This window comes from Hypanus sabinus, chromosome 2 (assembly GCF_030144855.1).
Source record: "Hypanus sabinus isolate sHypSab1 chromosome 2, sHypSab1.hap1, whole genome shotgun sequence".
Lineage (NCBI taxonomy): Eukaryota > Metazoa > Chordata > Chondrichthyes > Myliobatiformes > Dasyatidae > Hypanus > Hypanus sabinus.
In genome coordinates, this window is record NC_082707.1 from 119,590,977 (window position 1) to 119,606,887 (window position 15,911).

Consider the following 15,911-nt stretch of genomic DNA (forward strand, 5'->3'; position numbering starts at 1 on the left):
TCCTGGGGGGGGGGGGTTACTACTGAATGGGTGGGTGTAGCCACAAGGCAGCGGAGGTTTGAGATCAGATCCCAGATGAGCTGCCAACCATGGCTGATGTGCCCCATCTTAAGCCACCAGCAACCCACTTTTCCCCTTCTCCTGTCAGTAGAAATGGCTCTGCCGGGCTTGGTAGCTAAGCCACACGTGAAGGCCAGGGGCTGGTCAGAGGCTGTTTGAGACGCACACCTTTGGGAGCATTTAATAGGTAGAGTGAGCTAGTCCCTACTACCCCCACCCCGACTATAACAACTCAAGGAACCTGGAATCTGGAAAAAAAAGCTAAGTTGCGGGAAGAGCTGAGCAGGTGAAGGCAGAGGGATGTAGTAAGATCGGTGTCTGGACTGCCTCGTAGGGTGCCCAGACCCCACAGTTGCAATGACCGGGTTTGGTGAACGGCGGAGTCTGTGAACCCGAGGACCTCTGTGGAGACACAAGACTGCTGGCACTGAAATCTGGAACAACAATCCTTGGGGAACTTGGGGTGTCAAGCAGCATCTGCAGGGGTTGGGAGAAGTTGTAGCGTTCCGATTCAAAAGCCTGCATCAGAGTTATTCTGCGGAAGTCTTTCATGTAGAATTCTTTCAACATCTGGTGGCCACCCTCCCACCTGTGGGGTTGGGGAATGGTCACCCCTCTGCCCGTCTGTGTAGTCTGGACATCCTGCTGTGGTAAAGTACAGTGGCCAGTCCCAGTAACTATAATCACTGTTCTCTGCAGATACGGAGACCTTCTCCCTGTCCATTTCTAGAATGTTTTGCCTATGTACATAATCTTATCTCCAAGGATGGTTAAGCAAATCTGTACACAGAATGTCTTCTCTCCACATACAAGGGCTTTGTATACAGAAACTTTCACAAGAATGATCCCAGGCTTACTTATGAGGAGCATATGATGTGTCTGGGCCTGTACTCAATGCAAATCATAAGGATGGGGGTGGGGATCTCCCTGATGCCATCTGGATGCTGAAAGGCCTGGGTGGAGTGGACTTGCAGAAGATGTCCCCATGAGTAGCAGAGTCTTGGAGCTGAGGGCTCAGCCTCACAACTGGGATGAGGAGGTGAATCTGTGGAAGTCATTACTGAAGAATTCCATAGAGGTCAAATAATTGGGAGAACTTCAGACAGAAATGGACAGGCTTTTGATTGGTAAGGGGGTTAAGAATTACCAGGATTAAGCAGGAGAATGGGGTTGGGAAACATTTTGCAGAGCTGGTGGAGTTGCTGCCTGATGGCTCCAGTGATCCGGGTTCAATCCTGGCGGGTGCCGTCTGCGTGCTGTATGGATTTCCCCTCACATCAGAAAGGTGTGCGGGTGGCTGGGTTAATTGGCCACCATCTGTCACCGTGTGTGTGGTGTTGCAGAAAACGTGGAGATGAAAAGGGGATGAGTCTAAATGGGTGTTTGCTGGTCAACATACTCGGTTGTCTGTTTGACTATGAGTTTGTCTATTTTGAGGAAGCGTGGACTAGACCCTTCTGGCCCCTCAAGCTGCACGGCCCAGCAACCCGATTTAACCCGAGCCTCATCACAGGACAACTTGCACTGACCAATTGACCAGTACGTCTTTGGACCGTGAGAGGAAACCCACACATTCCATTGGGAGGATGCTGGAATTGAACTATGAACCACAAACCCCCACCCCGCAAGCTGTAATAGCGTTGCACTAACTTGCTTTATGATGAGAATTTGATTATATTCGATTTATAATTTAGTAGAAAATTTAACAGTGATCTGGGAAGAAGTGAATTTTTATTGATTATAGAGCAATGAAGTTTTTCCACTATGTAGAGTAATTAATAATGCTTCAAGGTGTTCCAATTGAGAACTTAAACTTGAAGTGTGGCTATCACCAGTAAAGGGAGCAGATGCAGGCCATTTGGCCCTCCTGGCCAGTTCTATCACTCAGTGTGATCATAGCTGATCCTGTGTCTCAATACCATATCCCCATGTGCCTTTGGCTCCAGAAATCTATCAACCCCTATAATTAAATTCAACAAATCGGCTTCGGCTGCTGACTGTGCTGGAGGATTTCACCGGTTCTCCACTCTCTGAGTGAAGGAGAGTCTCATCTCGGCCCCAAATGCTTTGTTCCATATCCCGAGATCGTGACCAGGAATCTTTAGGTGATGGATCAGAGGAGGTATGGATTGCAGAGGTGAAAACGGAAGGGTACTCACGCATGCCCAGACTGATGGATAATTAATTGGTAGCCCATTCCCAATTCTGTGCGTCTTAGTTAGAATGGTCTGTCTACAGAAATACATTCCTACAGAATCCTTCAAAGCCTCACACCTCAGAAACTTCAAACCCTTGACAGATTTAGTTTCTGCGGTGTAATAGAGAAAAGTTGTAGGAAGCATACTTGTTCAAACATATGCCATCATTCAGCCATTGTGAGCTCCAAATGATCTGTCTTGGTGCATGAGGAAGTCTGTGGGTCAAGTGGCATCTGTTTGGGGGTTGGGGAGGCTGGGCTAGAGGTAGAAGTCGACAATGTTTTGGGTCAACTTGCATCAGGGCATTGACAATTTTCTTCCCCCAGCAAATCCTGCTGGACCCGTGGAGTTCCTTCAGCAGTTGTTTTCTTCTCCAGATTCCAGCGTCTGCATCCTCTGGTGTGTCCAGATGGGCCTTTAGGTAGAAGTTGCAACCCACTGACCCACAGCTGGCTAGTTGTAGTTAAGGACCATGATGGCTGTACGGCTACACTCTTCACTCACACTGCACTTATTCAGGATGAGTTATTTAACTGCAGATGCAGGAACTGAGTCCCAAGAAGGATCAATGAACATATCCCTTTGCCTTTTCAGGAGGGCCGGATCTACGCCTTGGCAAAATCGGGCATGAGAATGTCGGATGTGACCTTGGGAGCTAATCCCTCTAAGAGACGTAAGTGTGTTTGTTCAGGTAAAGACTGTGTAAAGATTTGTGATCTTGTGCTGTGGAGCCTTTGTACCAGGCTGTTAAGCAGTCAGTCAGAACACCTATAGACATTTTGAAGAGTCTTTCATAACATACTGCATCTCACCCAGTTCATGAATGTGAGCCTCTGTCCGGGTACACGAACGTCCTGTGTGTGTCAGTTTGCTGTAACCAGACCCAGAGTGCGTATATGTGAGCTTACATCACATACAACACCTGAGTCTTGAGCAACTATAGATTAACTTCCTGCACACTGCCAGTCAAACAAACCCAGGAGAAAGATCAATTCAAACACTGCTTTTTGTTTTCCTCTGAAAACTTGCTTATCATCTATTCTGGAGCTGGATAAAGGGACAGCTGAAGATGAGGTGGTGTGTGACTGCGCCTTGAGGAATATGCCTGACCAGAGTTGGGTGCCTTGTTTGAATGGTGCAGAGTGAAGAGCCTCCAGTTGTCTGACCAGGACCAGTGGTTTGGTTAAATAGACCATTGATTAGAGAACTGCAGAGATGGTCTCCAACCTGATGGCATGAATATCGATTTCTTAAACTTCTGGTAATGTCCCTCCCCCCTCTCCTTCACTATTCCCCAATTCTGTTTCCCTCTCTCACCTTGTCTCCTTACCTGCCCTTCACCTCCCTCTGGTGCTCTCCCCCTTCCCTTTCTTCCGTGGCCTTCTGTCCTCTCCTATCAGATTCCCCTTCTCCAGCCCTTTATCTCTTTCACTAATCGATTTCCCAGCTCTTTACTTCCCCCTCTCCTCCCTCCCGGTTTCACCCATCTCCTGCCACCTTGTACTACTTTCACCCTCCCCTCCTCCTGTCCTGCTGAAGGGTTTCAGCCCAAAATGGCGACTGTACTTCTTTCCATCGATGCTGGCTGACTTGCTGAGTTCCTCCAGCATTTTGTGTGTGTTGCTTGGATTGGAGAAGCTTGTTTTGCTCCCTCTGGTGTGGGGGTAACCTGTTTAAAATGTGTATTTTTATGAGAGGCATAGAATAGATGGTCTTTCTCCCCCCCCCCCCCCCCCAGAGTGGAAGCGTCAAATTCTAAAGGTCATAGGTTAAAGGTAAGAAGGAGGAAGCTTAAAGGAGTCCTGCAAGGCAAGATTTCTAACTTGGGATGTGGTAGGGCCTGGAACGTACAGCCTTGGGGAGGCTGCGGAGGTAAATACAGTAGGACAGATAGAGGATGGAAAGGTATGGATCACCTGCAGGCAGACAGGATTATTTTAACTTGCTGTCGTGACTGGCACAGACTTGGCGGACTAGAGATCCTGTCTCGCACTGCACCGTTCTGTGAGATGAGCAAATGTTGCCACTTTCCCAGGGGAATGGGAGTCTCAGGTTGTCTGGTCTGACCATCTCCACTTAAGCCCTGCAACCCACATTGCAAATCAGACGGAAAGCTCCCCCCTCCCCACCCCCATCACCGATTAACCTGAAGTATGCAGGCTGTATTCACTGGCAAATGTGCATCAGCTCAGCTTCAAAGCGCTAAATAAACATAGGCTGATAGAGACCGGAGCTGGAACTGGATCAGTAACTTTTGAAGGAAGCAAAATGACAGCAGTGGAAAGATCAAGAGTCCTGCTGTCTGCCTTGTGATTGGGTGCTATTTCTGTCTCCTGACTATTTTCAGCTGGAATTGATGGCTTTGTGGCATCTTACGTTCCCCACCCAGTTAAAGGAGGGAAGGAGGGAACTGCTTTTGAAATCCAAGAAGTTTTCAATCCCTGTAACTGCCATCATCAGTGACCACAATCAGGGTGCTTTTAGTAGTTTCCATTGCCTTGGAAAATACTAAAGGAATGGGTATTTCAGTCCTCCAGCTGACTTAACCAATCTGTAAGCCTCCAGCTCCCTTGATTTTCACTGGGGTTGTCAGGGTGTTGTCGGACTTGTGGGTCCCTGCAGGATGGGGTCCAATGGCATCATCAATGCTTAATTCGGGGTTGATCGGGAAGGAAGTGGCTGCCCACCCCCAGACAGGAGGCAACAAAGTCCAAGCAAGCAGATTGGTTTAACTTCACATGGCCAGGAGCAGCAGGAAAGGGGGAAAGGTTTATCGTCCAGTAATGTGGCTCCCCCTCCTGGAGGGTCATGATAGGTGTTGACAGGGAGACACTGCCTCCTGTGGGAGAGCCCAGAGCTGGGATTGCCCTTTCAAAAGAAGGCATTGCCCGCCTAAGGTAGAGAGAACAGGCCGGCATTTGTCCTCGGCGCTCTCTTCCCCGAAGGGCGGTGTGCGCAGAGTCCTTGAACCTTTTAGAGGCGACGGAAGATAGATTCATGAAAAGAGAGGAGGTGAAAGATGATAGGTAGGCAGAAACAGAGGGTCAAGTCTGGATGCATGGTTGGTTGTTCCACTCTTGATGGGGCACTTCACCCTCCGGCAGGGTCACCTACTGTAGATGTCTCCCAGATCAGCCTTGACTTTGTTAAATGGCAGAGCAAGCTTAAGGGACTGATTGTTTGGTCGATTCCTACTCCTGTGCACACTACCCTCATCTTTTTTCTGACCAGCTCCATGGGCAAATGGATGAAAGAGACCTTGGAGAGGGCCTTGGAGGAGTTGGAATTGCACGTCAGGGAGCTGCAACCCCTAACCTTCGTCTCCCTCCCCCTCCCGGTTCCAACCTCTCACTTCACACTCTGCCTACAGTCTGGCTTCAGCTGCTGTTCACCTCTCTCCAAAGACTCCCAGTCTAGCACTGTTTGTTCCTTCCAGCAGCTGGCTCGCATCTTCACACTCCCCTCCCACCACCCACTGTTTTTTAAACATGAGAGTCTGCTGGAAATCCGGAGGAACACACACGAACTGCTGGAGAAATTCTGCATTTGATTGACTACGTGGAACAGTCCATGTTCCAAGCCTGCAACGGAACTGTTTTGCAACCCTTCTACACTGCATCGATGACTGCATTGGTGCATCTACCTGCAGACATGTTGAGATCGTCGACTTCATCGAATTCACCTGCAACTTCCACCCTGCCTCAGATTTACTTGGTTCATCTGGGACACCTCTCTCCCGTTTCTCGACCTCTGTCTCCATCTCTGGAGACAGTCTATCCACTGATACCTTTTGTAAACCTATGACTCTCAGGGCTATCTTGACTAAACCTGTTCCCACCCCATCACTTGTAAAAATACTATTCCTTTCTCTCAGTTGCTCCGTCTCCGCCACATCTGTTCCCAGAATGAGGCTTTCCAAACAGTCCTTTCAGGGGAAGCGATACCTCACCGGTGAATATCTCGGGGTCATCGGCTGTCTCCGGAGCTCTTTGTGCAGCCTCCCCGGGACTGGTGAGACCAGATGTAGAGTAGGGGACCACTTTGCTGAGCATTTACATTCCGTCCGTCATTAAAGGCGGGCTTTCCCGGTGGCCACCTGGAAAATTTAAATTCTGCTCTGCATTCCCATTCCGAAATGTTGGTCTGTGGCTTCTACCACCCACGATGAGGCCTCTCTCAGGCTGGGGGAGCAACACCTCACATTCCATCTGAGTAGCCTCCAATCTGACAGCATGAATATCAATTTCTCTAACACCCAACAATTTCTAAACCCTCCCCTCTTTTTCCATTTCCCCATTCTGCCTCTCCTCTTACCCCTTCTCCGTACCTGCCTCTCACCTGCCTCTGGTGCCCCTCCTCCTTCCCGTTCTCCCATGGTCCACTCTGCTCTCCTATCAGATTCCTCCTCCTTCAGACTTTGACTTCCCAGCTTCTGACTTCATCCCCCTCCCCCACCTACCCATCATCCCCCCCCCTCACCTGCTTCCACCTACCCATCATCCCCCCTCACCTGGTTCCACCTACCCATCATCCCCCCTCAACTGGTTCCACCTACCCATCATCCCCCCTCAACTGGTTCCACCTACCAAACATCCCCCCCTCACCTGCTTCCACCTACCCATCAATCCCTCCTCACCTGCTTCCACCTACCCATCATCCCCCCCCCTCACCTGGTTCCACCTACCCATCATCCCCCCTCAACTGGTTCCACCTACCAAACATCCCCCCCTCACCTGCTTCCACCTACCCATAATCCCCCCTCAAATGGTTCCACCTACCCATCATCCCCCCTCAACTGGTTCCACCTACCCATCATCCCCCCTCAAATGGTTCCACCTACCCATCATCCCCCCCTCACCTGCTTCCACCTACCCATCATCCCCCCTCAACTGGTTCCACCTACCAAACATCCCCCCCTCACCTGCTTCCACCTACCCATAATCCCCCCTCAAATGGTTCCACCTACCCATCATCCCCCCCTCACCTGGTTCCACCTACCCATCATCCCCCCTCAACCGGTTCCACCTGTCACCTCCCAGTCTGTACTCCTTCCCCTCGCCCACTGCCTTATTCTGGCTGCTTCTCCCTTCCTTTCATGCCTTGATGAAGGATATCGGCTGGAAATGTCGACTATTTATTCCTCTCTTGTGTTCGTTCCATCTTTTTCCCCCTTTTCCTCTATTAATGGTATTTATTTTTATTTGGAGATGCAGCGCAGAGTAGCTCTTTCTGGCCCTTTGAACCATGCCCAGTATCCCCGACACCCTCTTGGTTTTACCTCAGCCACACTGGGGAACAAATTTCAAAGACCAATGGCCAGTACTTCTGGACTATGGGGGGATCCCGGAGCACCAGGACAAAACCCACGCATTCCGCAGGGAGAGATACGAACTCCTTACAGAGGATTGCTGGGATTGAACTCTGATGCCCTGAGCTGTAATGGCATCGCACTAACCACGGCCCTGCATTTGTCTGTGGCCATCAATCATTTTCCTGGCAGTCTCTCAATTCCACCCCTGCTCACGATCCTGCCTCTCGATTGCTCATGATTGCGCCTCCTGCCCACTCACATACCTCAGAATTCTTTCTTGCCTCTGAGCACCTTCTCTATTCTGGCCATCTCACCTCTCGACTCTCAGTCCAGATGCAGGGTGTCAACCCAAAGAGTCGACAGTTTCTTTCCCCCACAGGTGCTGCTCGATGTATTGAACTCCTCCTGCAGATTGTCATTTGCTCTGGATTCGTGCATCTGTAGTCTCTTGTCTCCCCACTCGCTGTCATCACTGCCATGGCTGGGGCCTGCCCAGGCCAATTTTCAGGCCTGTTCTCATTGACTCTGGCTCCCCAGTAAGGCAACTTGGTAGAGTAGTTGAACAAGCCTGAGTCTTTGTAAACACAAGGGACAATGTTGTGGGGCGTGGTCTCGTGACACACCATGACAAGGTGGTCAGCAATTCTGGAAATAAGACAATCTAGGCTGGGTCTTGCAAAGCAAGCATCAGGCTCTGGGTTCTTGTGTAAACCTCCTCTGTTTCTCTGTTTGTTCCCCAGTGTCGAACCTTCCTGCAGGTATTACATCTGGTTCATTCACTCAGCTCATCTACAAGAACATGACGGTTCCTGTCTACACCACCTTGAAAGGGGTAGGTACGATGACCAGTTTTACGTACGGTAGGCTGTAGGCCAGGTGTGAGCCTTGAACTCCTGAGCCTCGCGTCAGTCCCTTCGTTACCCAACAGGACCAAACTGCAGGGACTGGCCCACTTCCCCCTGCAGCACAGAGGGGCAGCTTCGAGATGCCAAGAGCGCTTCCTGAATTAACCAGAAAACAATGGGAATGCTCGGCCAGGCTGGGCAGCATCTGCAGAGAGAGAGCTAGGGTTAACGCTTCAGTTTAAAGAAGTGGGAAAGAGCAAACACGGGTTAGTTCGCAAGGGTTCCCAAAATGGGTTCCACAAACTCCTCAGTTAATGGTAGGATGTGTGGCATAAAAAAGGTCGGAAACCCCTGGTTTAGGGAGAGATGAATAGGGGAAAAAAAATATTCCTTTCTGAGGTTCAGGTGTACTTATTGAGATAGGCCTTTCCAGTCACACCACCCAGCAACCCCCGATTTAACCCCAGCCTAATTATGGGACCACTTAACCTACTAACCTGAACGTCTTTGGGCTGTGGGTGGAAACCGGAGCACTCGGAGAAAACCCGTATAGCTACAGAGGGAATGGACAAACTCCTTGCAGGAAGGTAGTGGGATCACAACATTGATGATGCTGTTTGATGGGTAGGTTAATTTGGGTGTTGGGGAAGAGAGTAAATGCGACAGAACACGTGTACTCTGTTGCAGTGAGAAAACGGCTTGTGTAACCAAGGTAAAGCGCAGAGCAGTCACTTACAACGCCCACAGGTCGGCATGGCCTGTTTTCCAGGCTGTGTGAGAATCGGGGAGCGTAGATGTGTACGTGAAAGAAAATAAGTTGCATTCGGATGCGCTGGGACAGGATTGCCCTCTGATCTGGTACAGGCTGGCAGGTGAATTCTGCTGGAGGCAGAATCTGGGGGTGTGACTGTGGAGAGCTGGGGTCGGTGACGTAATGTGGAGAGAATAATATACTGTACTGTGCAAGAGTCTAAGCCACATGTAAATCGCTAGGATGCCTGAGACTTCTGCACAGTACTGTAGTCATTTTGTGTATGGAACTGTACTGGTGCCACAATAAAAACACATATTTCACGACATCTGTGAGGGATGATAAACCTGATTCTGATCTGGGTCTCTGTGGTGGACTGAGAGTGGGAAGGGGGTAAGGAGAGGGGAATCATGATTGGGACAAGGGGAAGGGAGAGGGGAGGGATTTCTATATTGAACAATATTCCAAACTTTTGGAATCAATTGACCTTGCCTCGTGTCTCTGGGCTGGTTGTGTCTGTACCCGCTCCATCGCTCACCCCTCCCATGGACTCCAGGTAAGGAACTGGGTTGCAGGCAGGATAGTGCGTGCTAAAAGTAACGTTGCCTTTATCTTGCTGGAATTTGACAGAAAGCAACACAGATCAGCAACATTCCCTTCCCCGACGAGTCCTCGGGATCCGACGACGACAGCAGTTCCCAGGCCAGCTTCCGAACGTCCACCGCAGGGTCAGAGTCGAGGAAAGCCAATGGCCCTGGGAGCCCCCGAGCTGTGAAAAGAGGTGGGTGATCAACGAGATCTGGCAGAGGAGCCCAGTGGGTGAGCATTTCTCCAACGTCGCAAAGGAGGTCTCCTCGGCAGGGTGGGAGGTAGCGATGCAGCAGATTCCTGTAAAGTGGCATCACTGGCTGACAGGGCACTTGGCAAGCTGGCCTTCAGTCAGGGCACCGAGCACAGAGGGTCATGTTCCAGCTGGCCAAGATGTCAGCGTTTGGAATATTGTGTTCAGTTTTGCTCAGCCTGCTTTTGATTGACTGCAGTGGAGATTTTATGAGGGTGTTGCTGATTCCGGGACTTGAGGGACTGAGTTACATTGTGATGTTGAGTTGGTCAGGAGTGTAGGAGATTGAGGGGTGATTGGGTTGGGACAGTTTTCACTGGCGTATAGGAGAATGAGGGGTAATCTATAGTCGGGCATATAGAGGGTGAATGCGTGCTGTCTTTTTTCCCCAGGTTTGGAGAATTAAGAACAAGAGGGCGTAGGTTTAAGGTGAGAGTAAATTGTTTAACAGGAGCCTAGGAGTAGCCTTTTCACCCAGGGGATGGTCAATGTATTGAATGAGCTGCCAGAGGAAGTGGCTGAGGCAGGTACATTATCCAGTTAAAAGAGACATGAACAGGACCTGACGGCCTGACATGAAATGTGAGATGGATGTGGGCCATATGCAGGCAAATGTGACGAGCTTCGATGGGAATCTTGGTCAGCATGAGCCAACTGGGCTGAAGGGCCTGTTCCCTTACTAAGTGACTCTGTAAAGAAAACGTGGCAACCGATCTGCAGGAAGGGTCTGACCAATGGAGACCTGGATGGCCAGGGGCTTTGTCTACAAGAAGGCACCATTCCCACACGGGTGTGAGAACACCAGTCTGCTGGGCTTTGTGTGTTTCATCCAAGTAAGGGCAAGTTGAGAACGTGTTTAAAAAGGCAAACAGCACCCTGGCCATTGAGTAGAGGCATAAGGAACACAGAAGAGGTGATGGAGCTCTATAAAACACCGGTTGGGACACAGCTGGTGTGATGTGTCCAGTTCTGGCACCATGCTTTAGGGAAGATGTAAAAGACTTTGGGGAGTGTTGAGAAAAAGTTTTATTTAAAAAAGAATCCAGGATGATGAACTTCAGTTATGTAGCTACAGTTCTCCTTGACCAGAGAAGGTGAGGGGGTGAATAATCAAGGTTTTTACAATCAAGAAGAATATTGGTAGAATAGACAGAAACTGTCCCCGTTAACATTACAGGGGAAAGACTGAGGTGATGGTAGGAAGAATCAAATGTGACACGTACCTAAGTTTTCCTTAAAGCCTGCAGTTAAGATCTGCAATGCATCAGTAGGAACGGTGGTGGGGGCAGATTCACTGAAGTATCCGTTAGAAAAGGACCAGTAGCCCTCTTGGAGGGCGCATGAGATCGGAACTGACTCAATATCTCTGGCATAGAGACAGAATGTCTGATGGGGCAAATAGACTCCTCTTGGGCTAACCACTCTGATTCCTATACAAAGCTGATTGTAGTGAGTATTCACCCTCAAGAACAATAATCAGTTAGACACACAAAATCTGTATTAACTGACAAATAATTTCATTAGTTCAACTAACAACAAACTTGCAAATTATGCAAGACTAAATACCGGTGCACACATCCACCAGGTTTTCCTAACTCTTCCTGACCACTCAGAGACTGGTTGTCTACTGTCTGATACCCGGGAGAAAGAGTGTTCCTCTCAATCCCAGTGCAATCTACACAGTTTTACTTCTACGATCAGTGGTTTCCACAGATCTGTTGCTGGCTGTACTGGGCACTTTCTCGGAGAGAGGATGGTCCAGTTCACCTGGTGGAACAGGAGTCCAGCAAGCTGGAAGTGGCCTGAAAGTTAGAGTTGGGCTGTTTGTTGCAAAGGAAGGAAGTGTGTCCCAGATGTAGACTTGAGTTCGTTGGAGAGGCAGTGGTCCTCCTCAAATCGAAGGAGGTGGACAACATGAATGATCAAGGTATTTGCAGTCGAGAAGAATGTAGGTGGAATAAACAGAAACTGTTTCCACTTGTGGAAGAAACAACGGGCAAAGGAAGAGATGATTGTCAGAAAGAAATATTATGAAATGTGTAGATGGAGCTGTCCTACTGATCTGACGGGGCAACCAAGCTACCTGCCCTTCACTGGTTCAGTCCCTCATGGACCTGTCCTACTCTGTTCACCTGAACTCACGAGTGAGGGCAGTGGAATTCACAGTGTGTGTGTCTCTCTCTCCTCAGGCGTGTCCATGTCCTCTGTCAGCTCGGAAAGTGATTACGCCATCCCTCCTGACGCCTGTTCTGTAGACAGCGATTATTCCGAGCCTGAACACAAACTCCTCAGGACCGGTTCCGTCTACTCCACAGAAAGCAACTGCAACGTAAGCTGTGCACAGACAACAGACCGCTTTCTCTCCTGGTACCTCAGAGCCCTGAATAGTCCTCGGCTGAAATGTTCAACAGGGATTGGGGAAGCAATCACTTATCCAACAGTATAGACTACATTTACCATCAGTCCTCTCTCTCTCTTTGACTTCACGTCACCAGTCCCTTTCCACAGCTGTTGTAGATCGGATCAAGTACCTAGATCAAAACAACTTTGCATTTTGACTGTAACGTTAAGGAGATTCAGTTGTGGTTAGTGGCATCAAAGACCAAAGCACCTTGCATTTCCACCGCACCTCTTCCCCACACTAATTCCCAGGAGCCCCACAATGTTACCCTAAGCTCTGAAGTCTTAGTAATGGGACGAGAGGCAGAGGGGTTTGGGAAGGAACCTGCGAGCTTGGGGCCCAGGCTGCCAATGGCAGGATGACAGGAGCCAGGAGGTGCAAGAAGTGGCAAAACGATTGTTGTGGTGAAAGAGGGTAAGTGGCTGGGTGAGGGTGGGAAGGGACTGGTAAGTGAGCAGTGAACCTGTTTAAGAATCTGGCCCAAGTTCACAGTTTTGGGACCGTTTGCTGGTCGCCCTGGGTGTGCGCTTTCCCAGGAATGCTGATACCTCATTGCCTTATGGGTCAGGAGGTTGTAAGCCCAAGGTGATTGGATAGAAAGTGTCTTCATGTGACCTCTCACCTCTTGATGAGTGACGTGATTGGATGGGAAGTGTTGCCCCACCTCCGCCTCTCCACATGGTATAACTAAGAGGATATATCGATCACATGACCTTCCAACGCCATCCAGAATACCCTGACTAGATATTGCCGTTGTTTAATCAGCCACCTACCCTTCTTCGGGGAGTGGGTGCCAGGTTTTCCTCGCTGTCCTTTCACACTACATTAGACTCTGACTACCTCAAGCGGTTGCCTAATCTGCCGGTCAATTCTCGAGTCATTTCTGTGCTCAGTGCACAGCCACAGCAGACTGCCTGACCCGCCCACCGCTGTGTCGGTTGCAGGAGCCTTTGGAAAAATCTGGGTACCTGCTGAAGATGGGAGGCCGCGTAAGGACGTGGAAAAGGCGATGGTTCACGCTGAGGAACAGCGAGATCCTTTATTACAAGTCGCCCGTAAGTAACCCTGTCCCAAACAGGGATGTTGCGATGCAGTCAGTGCTACAGTTACGTTGGGGGCTGTGGGATGCAATTTTCGAGGCCACCCTAATTCCCAGACCACGTTGTGCTTCCAGAGTGACGTCATCCGCAAGCCCCAAGGCCAGATCGAGCTTGGCTCCTCCTGTCGTATTGTGCGTGGGGAGGGAGCGCAGACCTTCCAGGTAAGTGCAAATGTGCACCTCTGGAAATACTTCTGTGCCCTCGCCCCCTCCCATGTGGCCCATGGGAATATCCGGGCTGGTAATCCCACCCAACCCACTGAACCGCTCAGTTTGTGCTTCCAGCTCTCAGGTATCTGGTGATCTGCTGGATCTCTGATCGTGCGTACTTTCCCGTCTACCTGCTACCCTGCTGCTGCCATTCAAAGTCAAGCATCTAACACAATGGTTGTGACATGCCAATCGAGTACAAAGGGTGTGCAAAGACACAGTGTCAAAGTGTGAATATTCAATCTTAGAGTCACTCAGGAGTGAAACAGGCCCTTCAGCCCAACTGCTCCATGCTGACCATAAGTCTCATCTAAGCCAGTCCCAATATGCCCACATTTGCCCTATATCCTTCTAAGCCTTTCCTATCCACGTACCTTGTCCAAGTACCTTTTAAGTGTTGTTAACGTATCTACCTCAACCACTTCCTTTGGCAGCTCATTCGATACACCAGTTACCCTCTGAATGAAAGAGTAAATTCAGATTCCTATTAAATTCCTCCCAACTCATCCCAAACCTAGTTCTTGATTCAGAACCCTGGGGTAAAAGACCACGCACTCTGACCCTGTCTAAGCCCCTCATGATTCCATGCTCCTCAATAAGATCACCCCTCATTTCCCTAAGCCCAAGTGAAAACAGTCCCTCTCTCCAGACTCAGTCCCATGAGTCCTGCCAACATACTCATAAATCCCATTAATGGCATCTTTCACGTAGCTGGATTTTCCAAATTTGGCTTCACCAACATCTTATGCAACTGCACCATCTCAACTTCTATAGCCAGTGCCCTGACTGATGAAGGCCAGCACACCAAAAGCCACCTTCAGTACCCTGTCTACCTGCGGTACCACTTCCAGATAACAATGTTCTTGTTCCCAGGTACGTCTGTTCTATAAGACCACCCGAGGCCTGACCGGTCACTGTGAAACTCCCACTCAGACTTGTCTTCCCAAAATGCAACACCTCACACTTGCCTGGATTAAACTCCGTTTGCTTTTCCTTGGACCAGATGCAGGTTCAGGCTTACCCAGCCGATCAAGATCCATCTGTAAACCCTGACAACCATTTCACTGTTAACACCAGCTAGTTCTGCAAGCTTACTAAGCCTGCTTTGTACATCCTCATCCAGACACTGATACAGTTTATAAACTCTTCAATATAGGAGTAGCATGTAGCCCCTCACCAATTAAGCACAGCACCAAGGTGTGCTAAGGTCACTTGCCCCAGAGAACGTGCTCCCACTGGCTTCCTCATGGTTCAGCGCTAGCCCCTACGGATCGCGGGAGGGCGTACAGGAAGACTCTGTCAATGGTTTCCTGTGGTCCCACCTGCTGCAGCTGGTGACGGAGAGCAGGACGTACTACCTGACTGCAGACTCCCCCAACATCCTCGAGGAGTGGATCCGTGTGCTGCACAACATCCTGAAGGTCCAGCTGGCAAGCCCACCGGGCTCTCGAGCCGAATGGAAACCGGCTGTCCGAGGCTGGCTGACCAAGGTAAGGACATTGGTCTTCAGCTTGCCACTTCATTGACCTTGCCTTGAAATTTTGCGGCGCCCAAGGGTGTTCATTGGCCTGGCAAGAGCTCACCAAGTGCCGGGGTGTAAGGGAAAGAAAGGGTGTGGATATGTTCCTGAGACCAAGGACAGGTCTGTGAGATAGTGTAATTGGAGATGATATTATCTAGAAGGTTTTTTGGAAATTCAGAACAAGTCTCAAACCTTGTGAATACAGCCATTAATTTGCTGTTCATCACAAATAAATATCATAATTAATAAGGAACAAGGAAGAACCAAAGCAGGGCAAAGAATCTTGCCTTGTTGTTGTTATACAGAAAAAGCAGCTGAGATGGATCATAGAAGTTGTTTTGATAAGAACAGTCTTCAAGACAAGGGCAGTCTAATTTATGTTGGGGTGATACAGGGTGCAAACTAGAACCAGCTAAACTACAAATTACTAGAAATTCACTAAAAATTTACAGATTATACAAACACACAAGTGAAAGTTAAACTAGGAGGCGTATCACAATTTAGACAGTGGGGAGGAGGGCGGGGTGGCGCGCATGGTCCATGAGTAGAGGATGTGGAGGAAGCGGACAATCAGGGTGGAGTTGTGGTCAGTGAGGGGAGAGGGGCAGGAGACAGCATGGGACAGTCTGAATCTTCAGTGTGAAAGGACTGCAAGTGGCTGTTGTCGTGTTTC

At 49.6% G+C, this 15,911-nt stretch overlaps 1 protein-coding gene across 5 annotated transcripts in view; it reads left to right on the forward strand.

Moving 5' to 3' along the window:
• The window catches only part of plekhh1 (pleckstrin homology domain containing, family H (with MyTH4 domain) member 1), a 140,027-nt gene that overhangs the window by 70,640 nt on the left and 53,476 nt on the right, over positions 1 to 15,911 (forward strand). For all 5 annotated transcript variants that reach the window (XM_059953337.1, XM_059953329.1, XM_059953344.1 and 2 more), the window contains 7 exons: positions 2,853 to 2,931; positions 8,310 to 8,401; positions 9,796 to 9,946; positions 12,196 to 12,335; positions 13,352 to 13,462; positions 13,582 to 13,668; positions 15,048 to 15,206. In XM_059953337.1, coding sequence (XP_059809320.1) covers positions 2,853 to 2,931; positions 8,310 to 8,401; positions 9,796 to 9,946; positions 12,196 to 12,335; positions 13,352 to 13,462; positions 13,582 to 13,668; positions 15,048 to 15,206 — 819 coding nt within the window. The remainder of the gene's footprint in view (positions 1 to 2,852; positions 2,932 to 8,309; positions 8,402 to 9,795; positions 9,947 to 12,195; positions 12,336 to 13,351; positions 13,463 to 13,581; positions 13,669 to 15,047; positions 15,207 to 15,911) is intronic.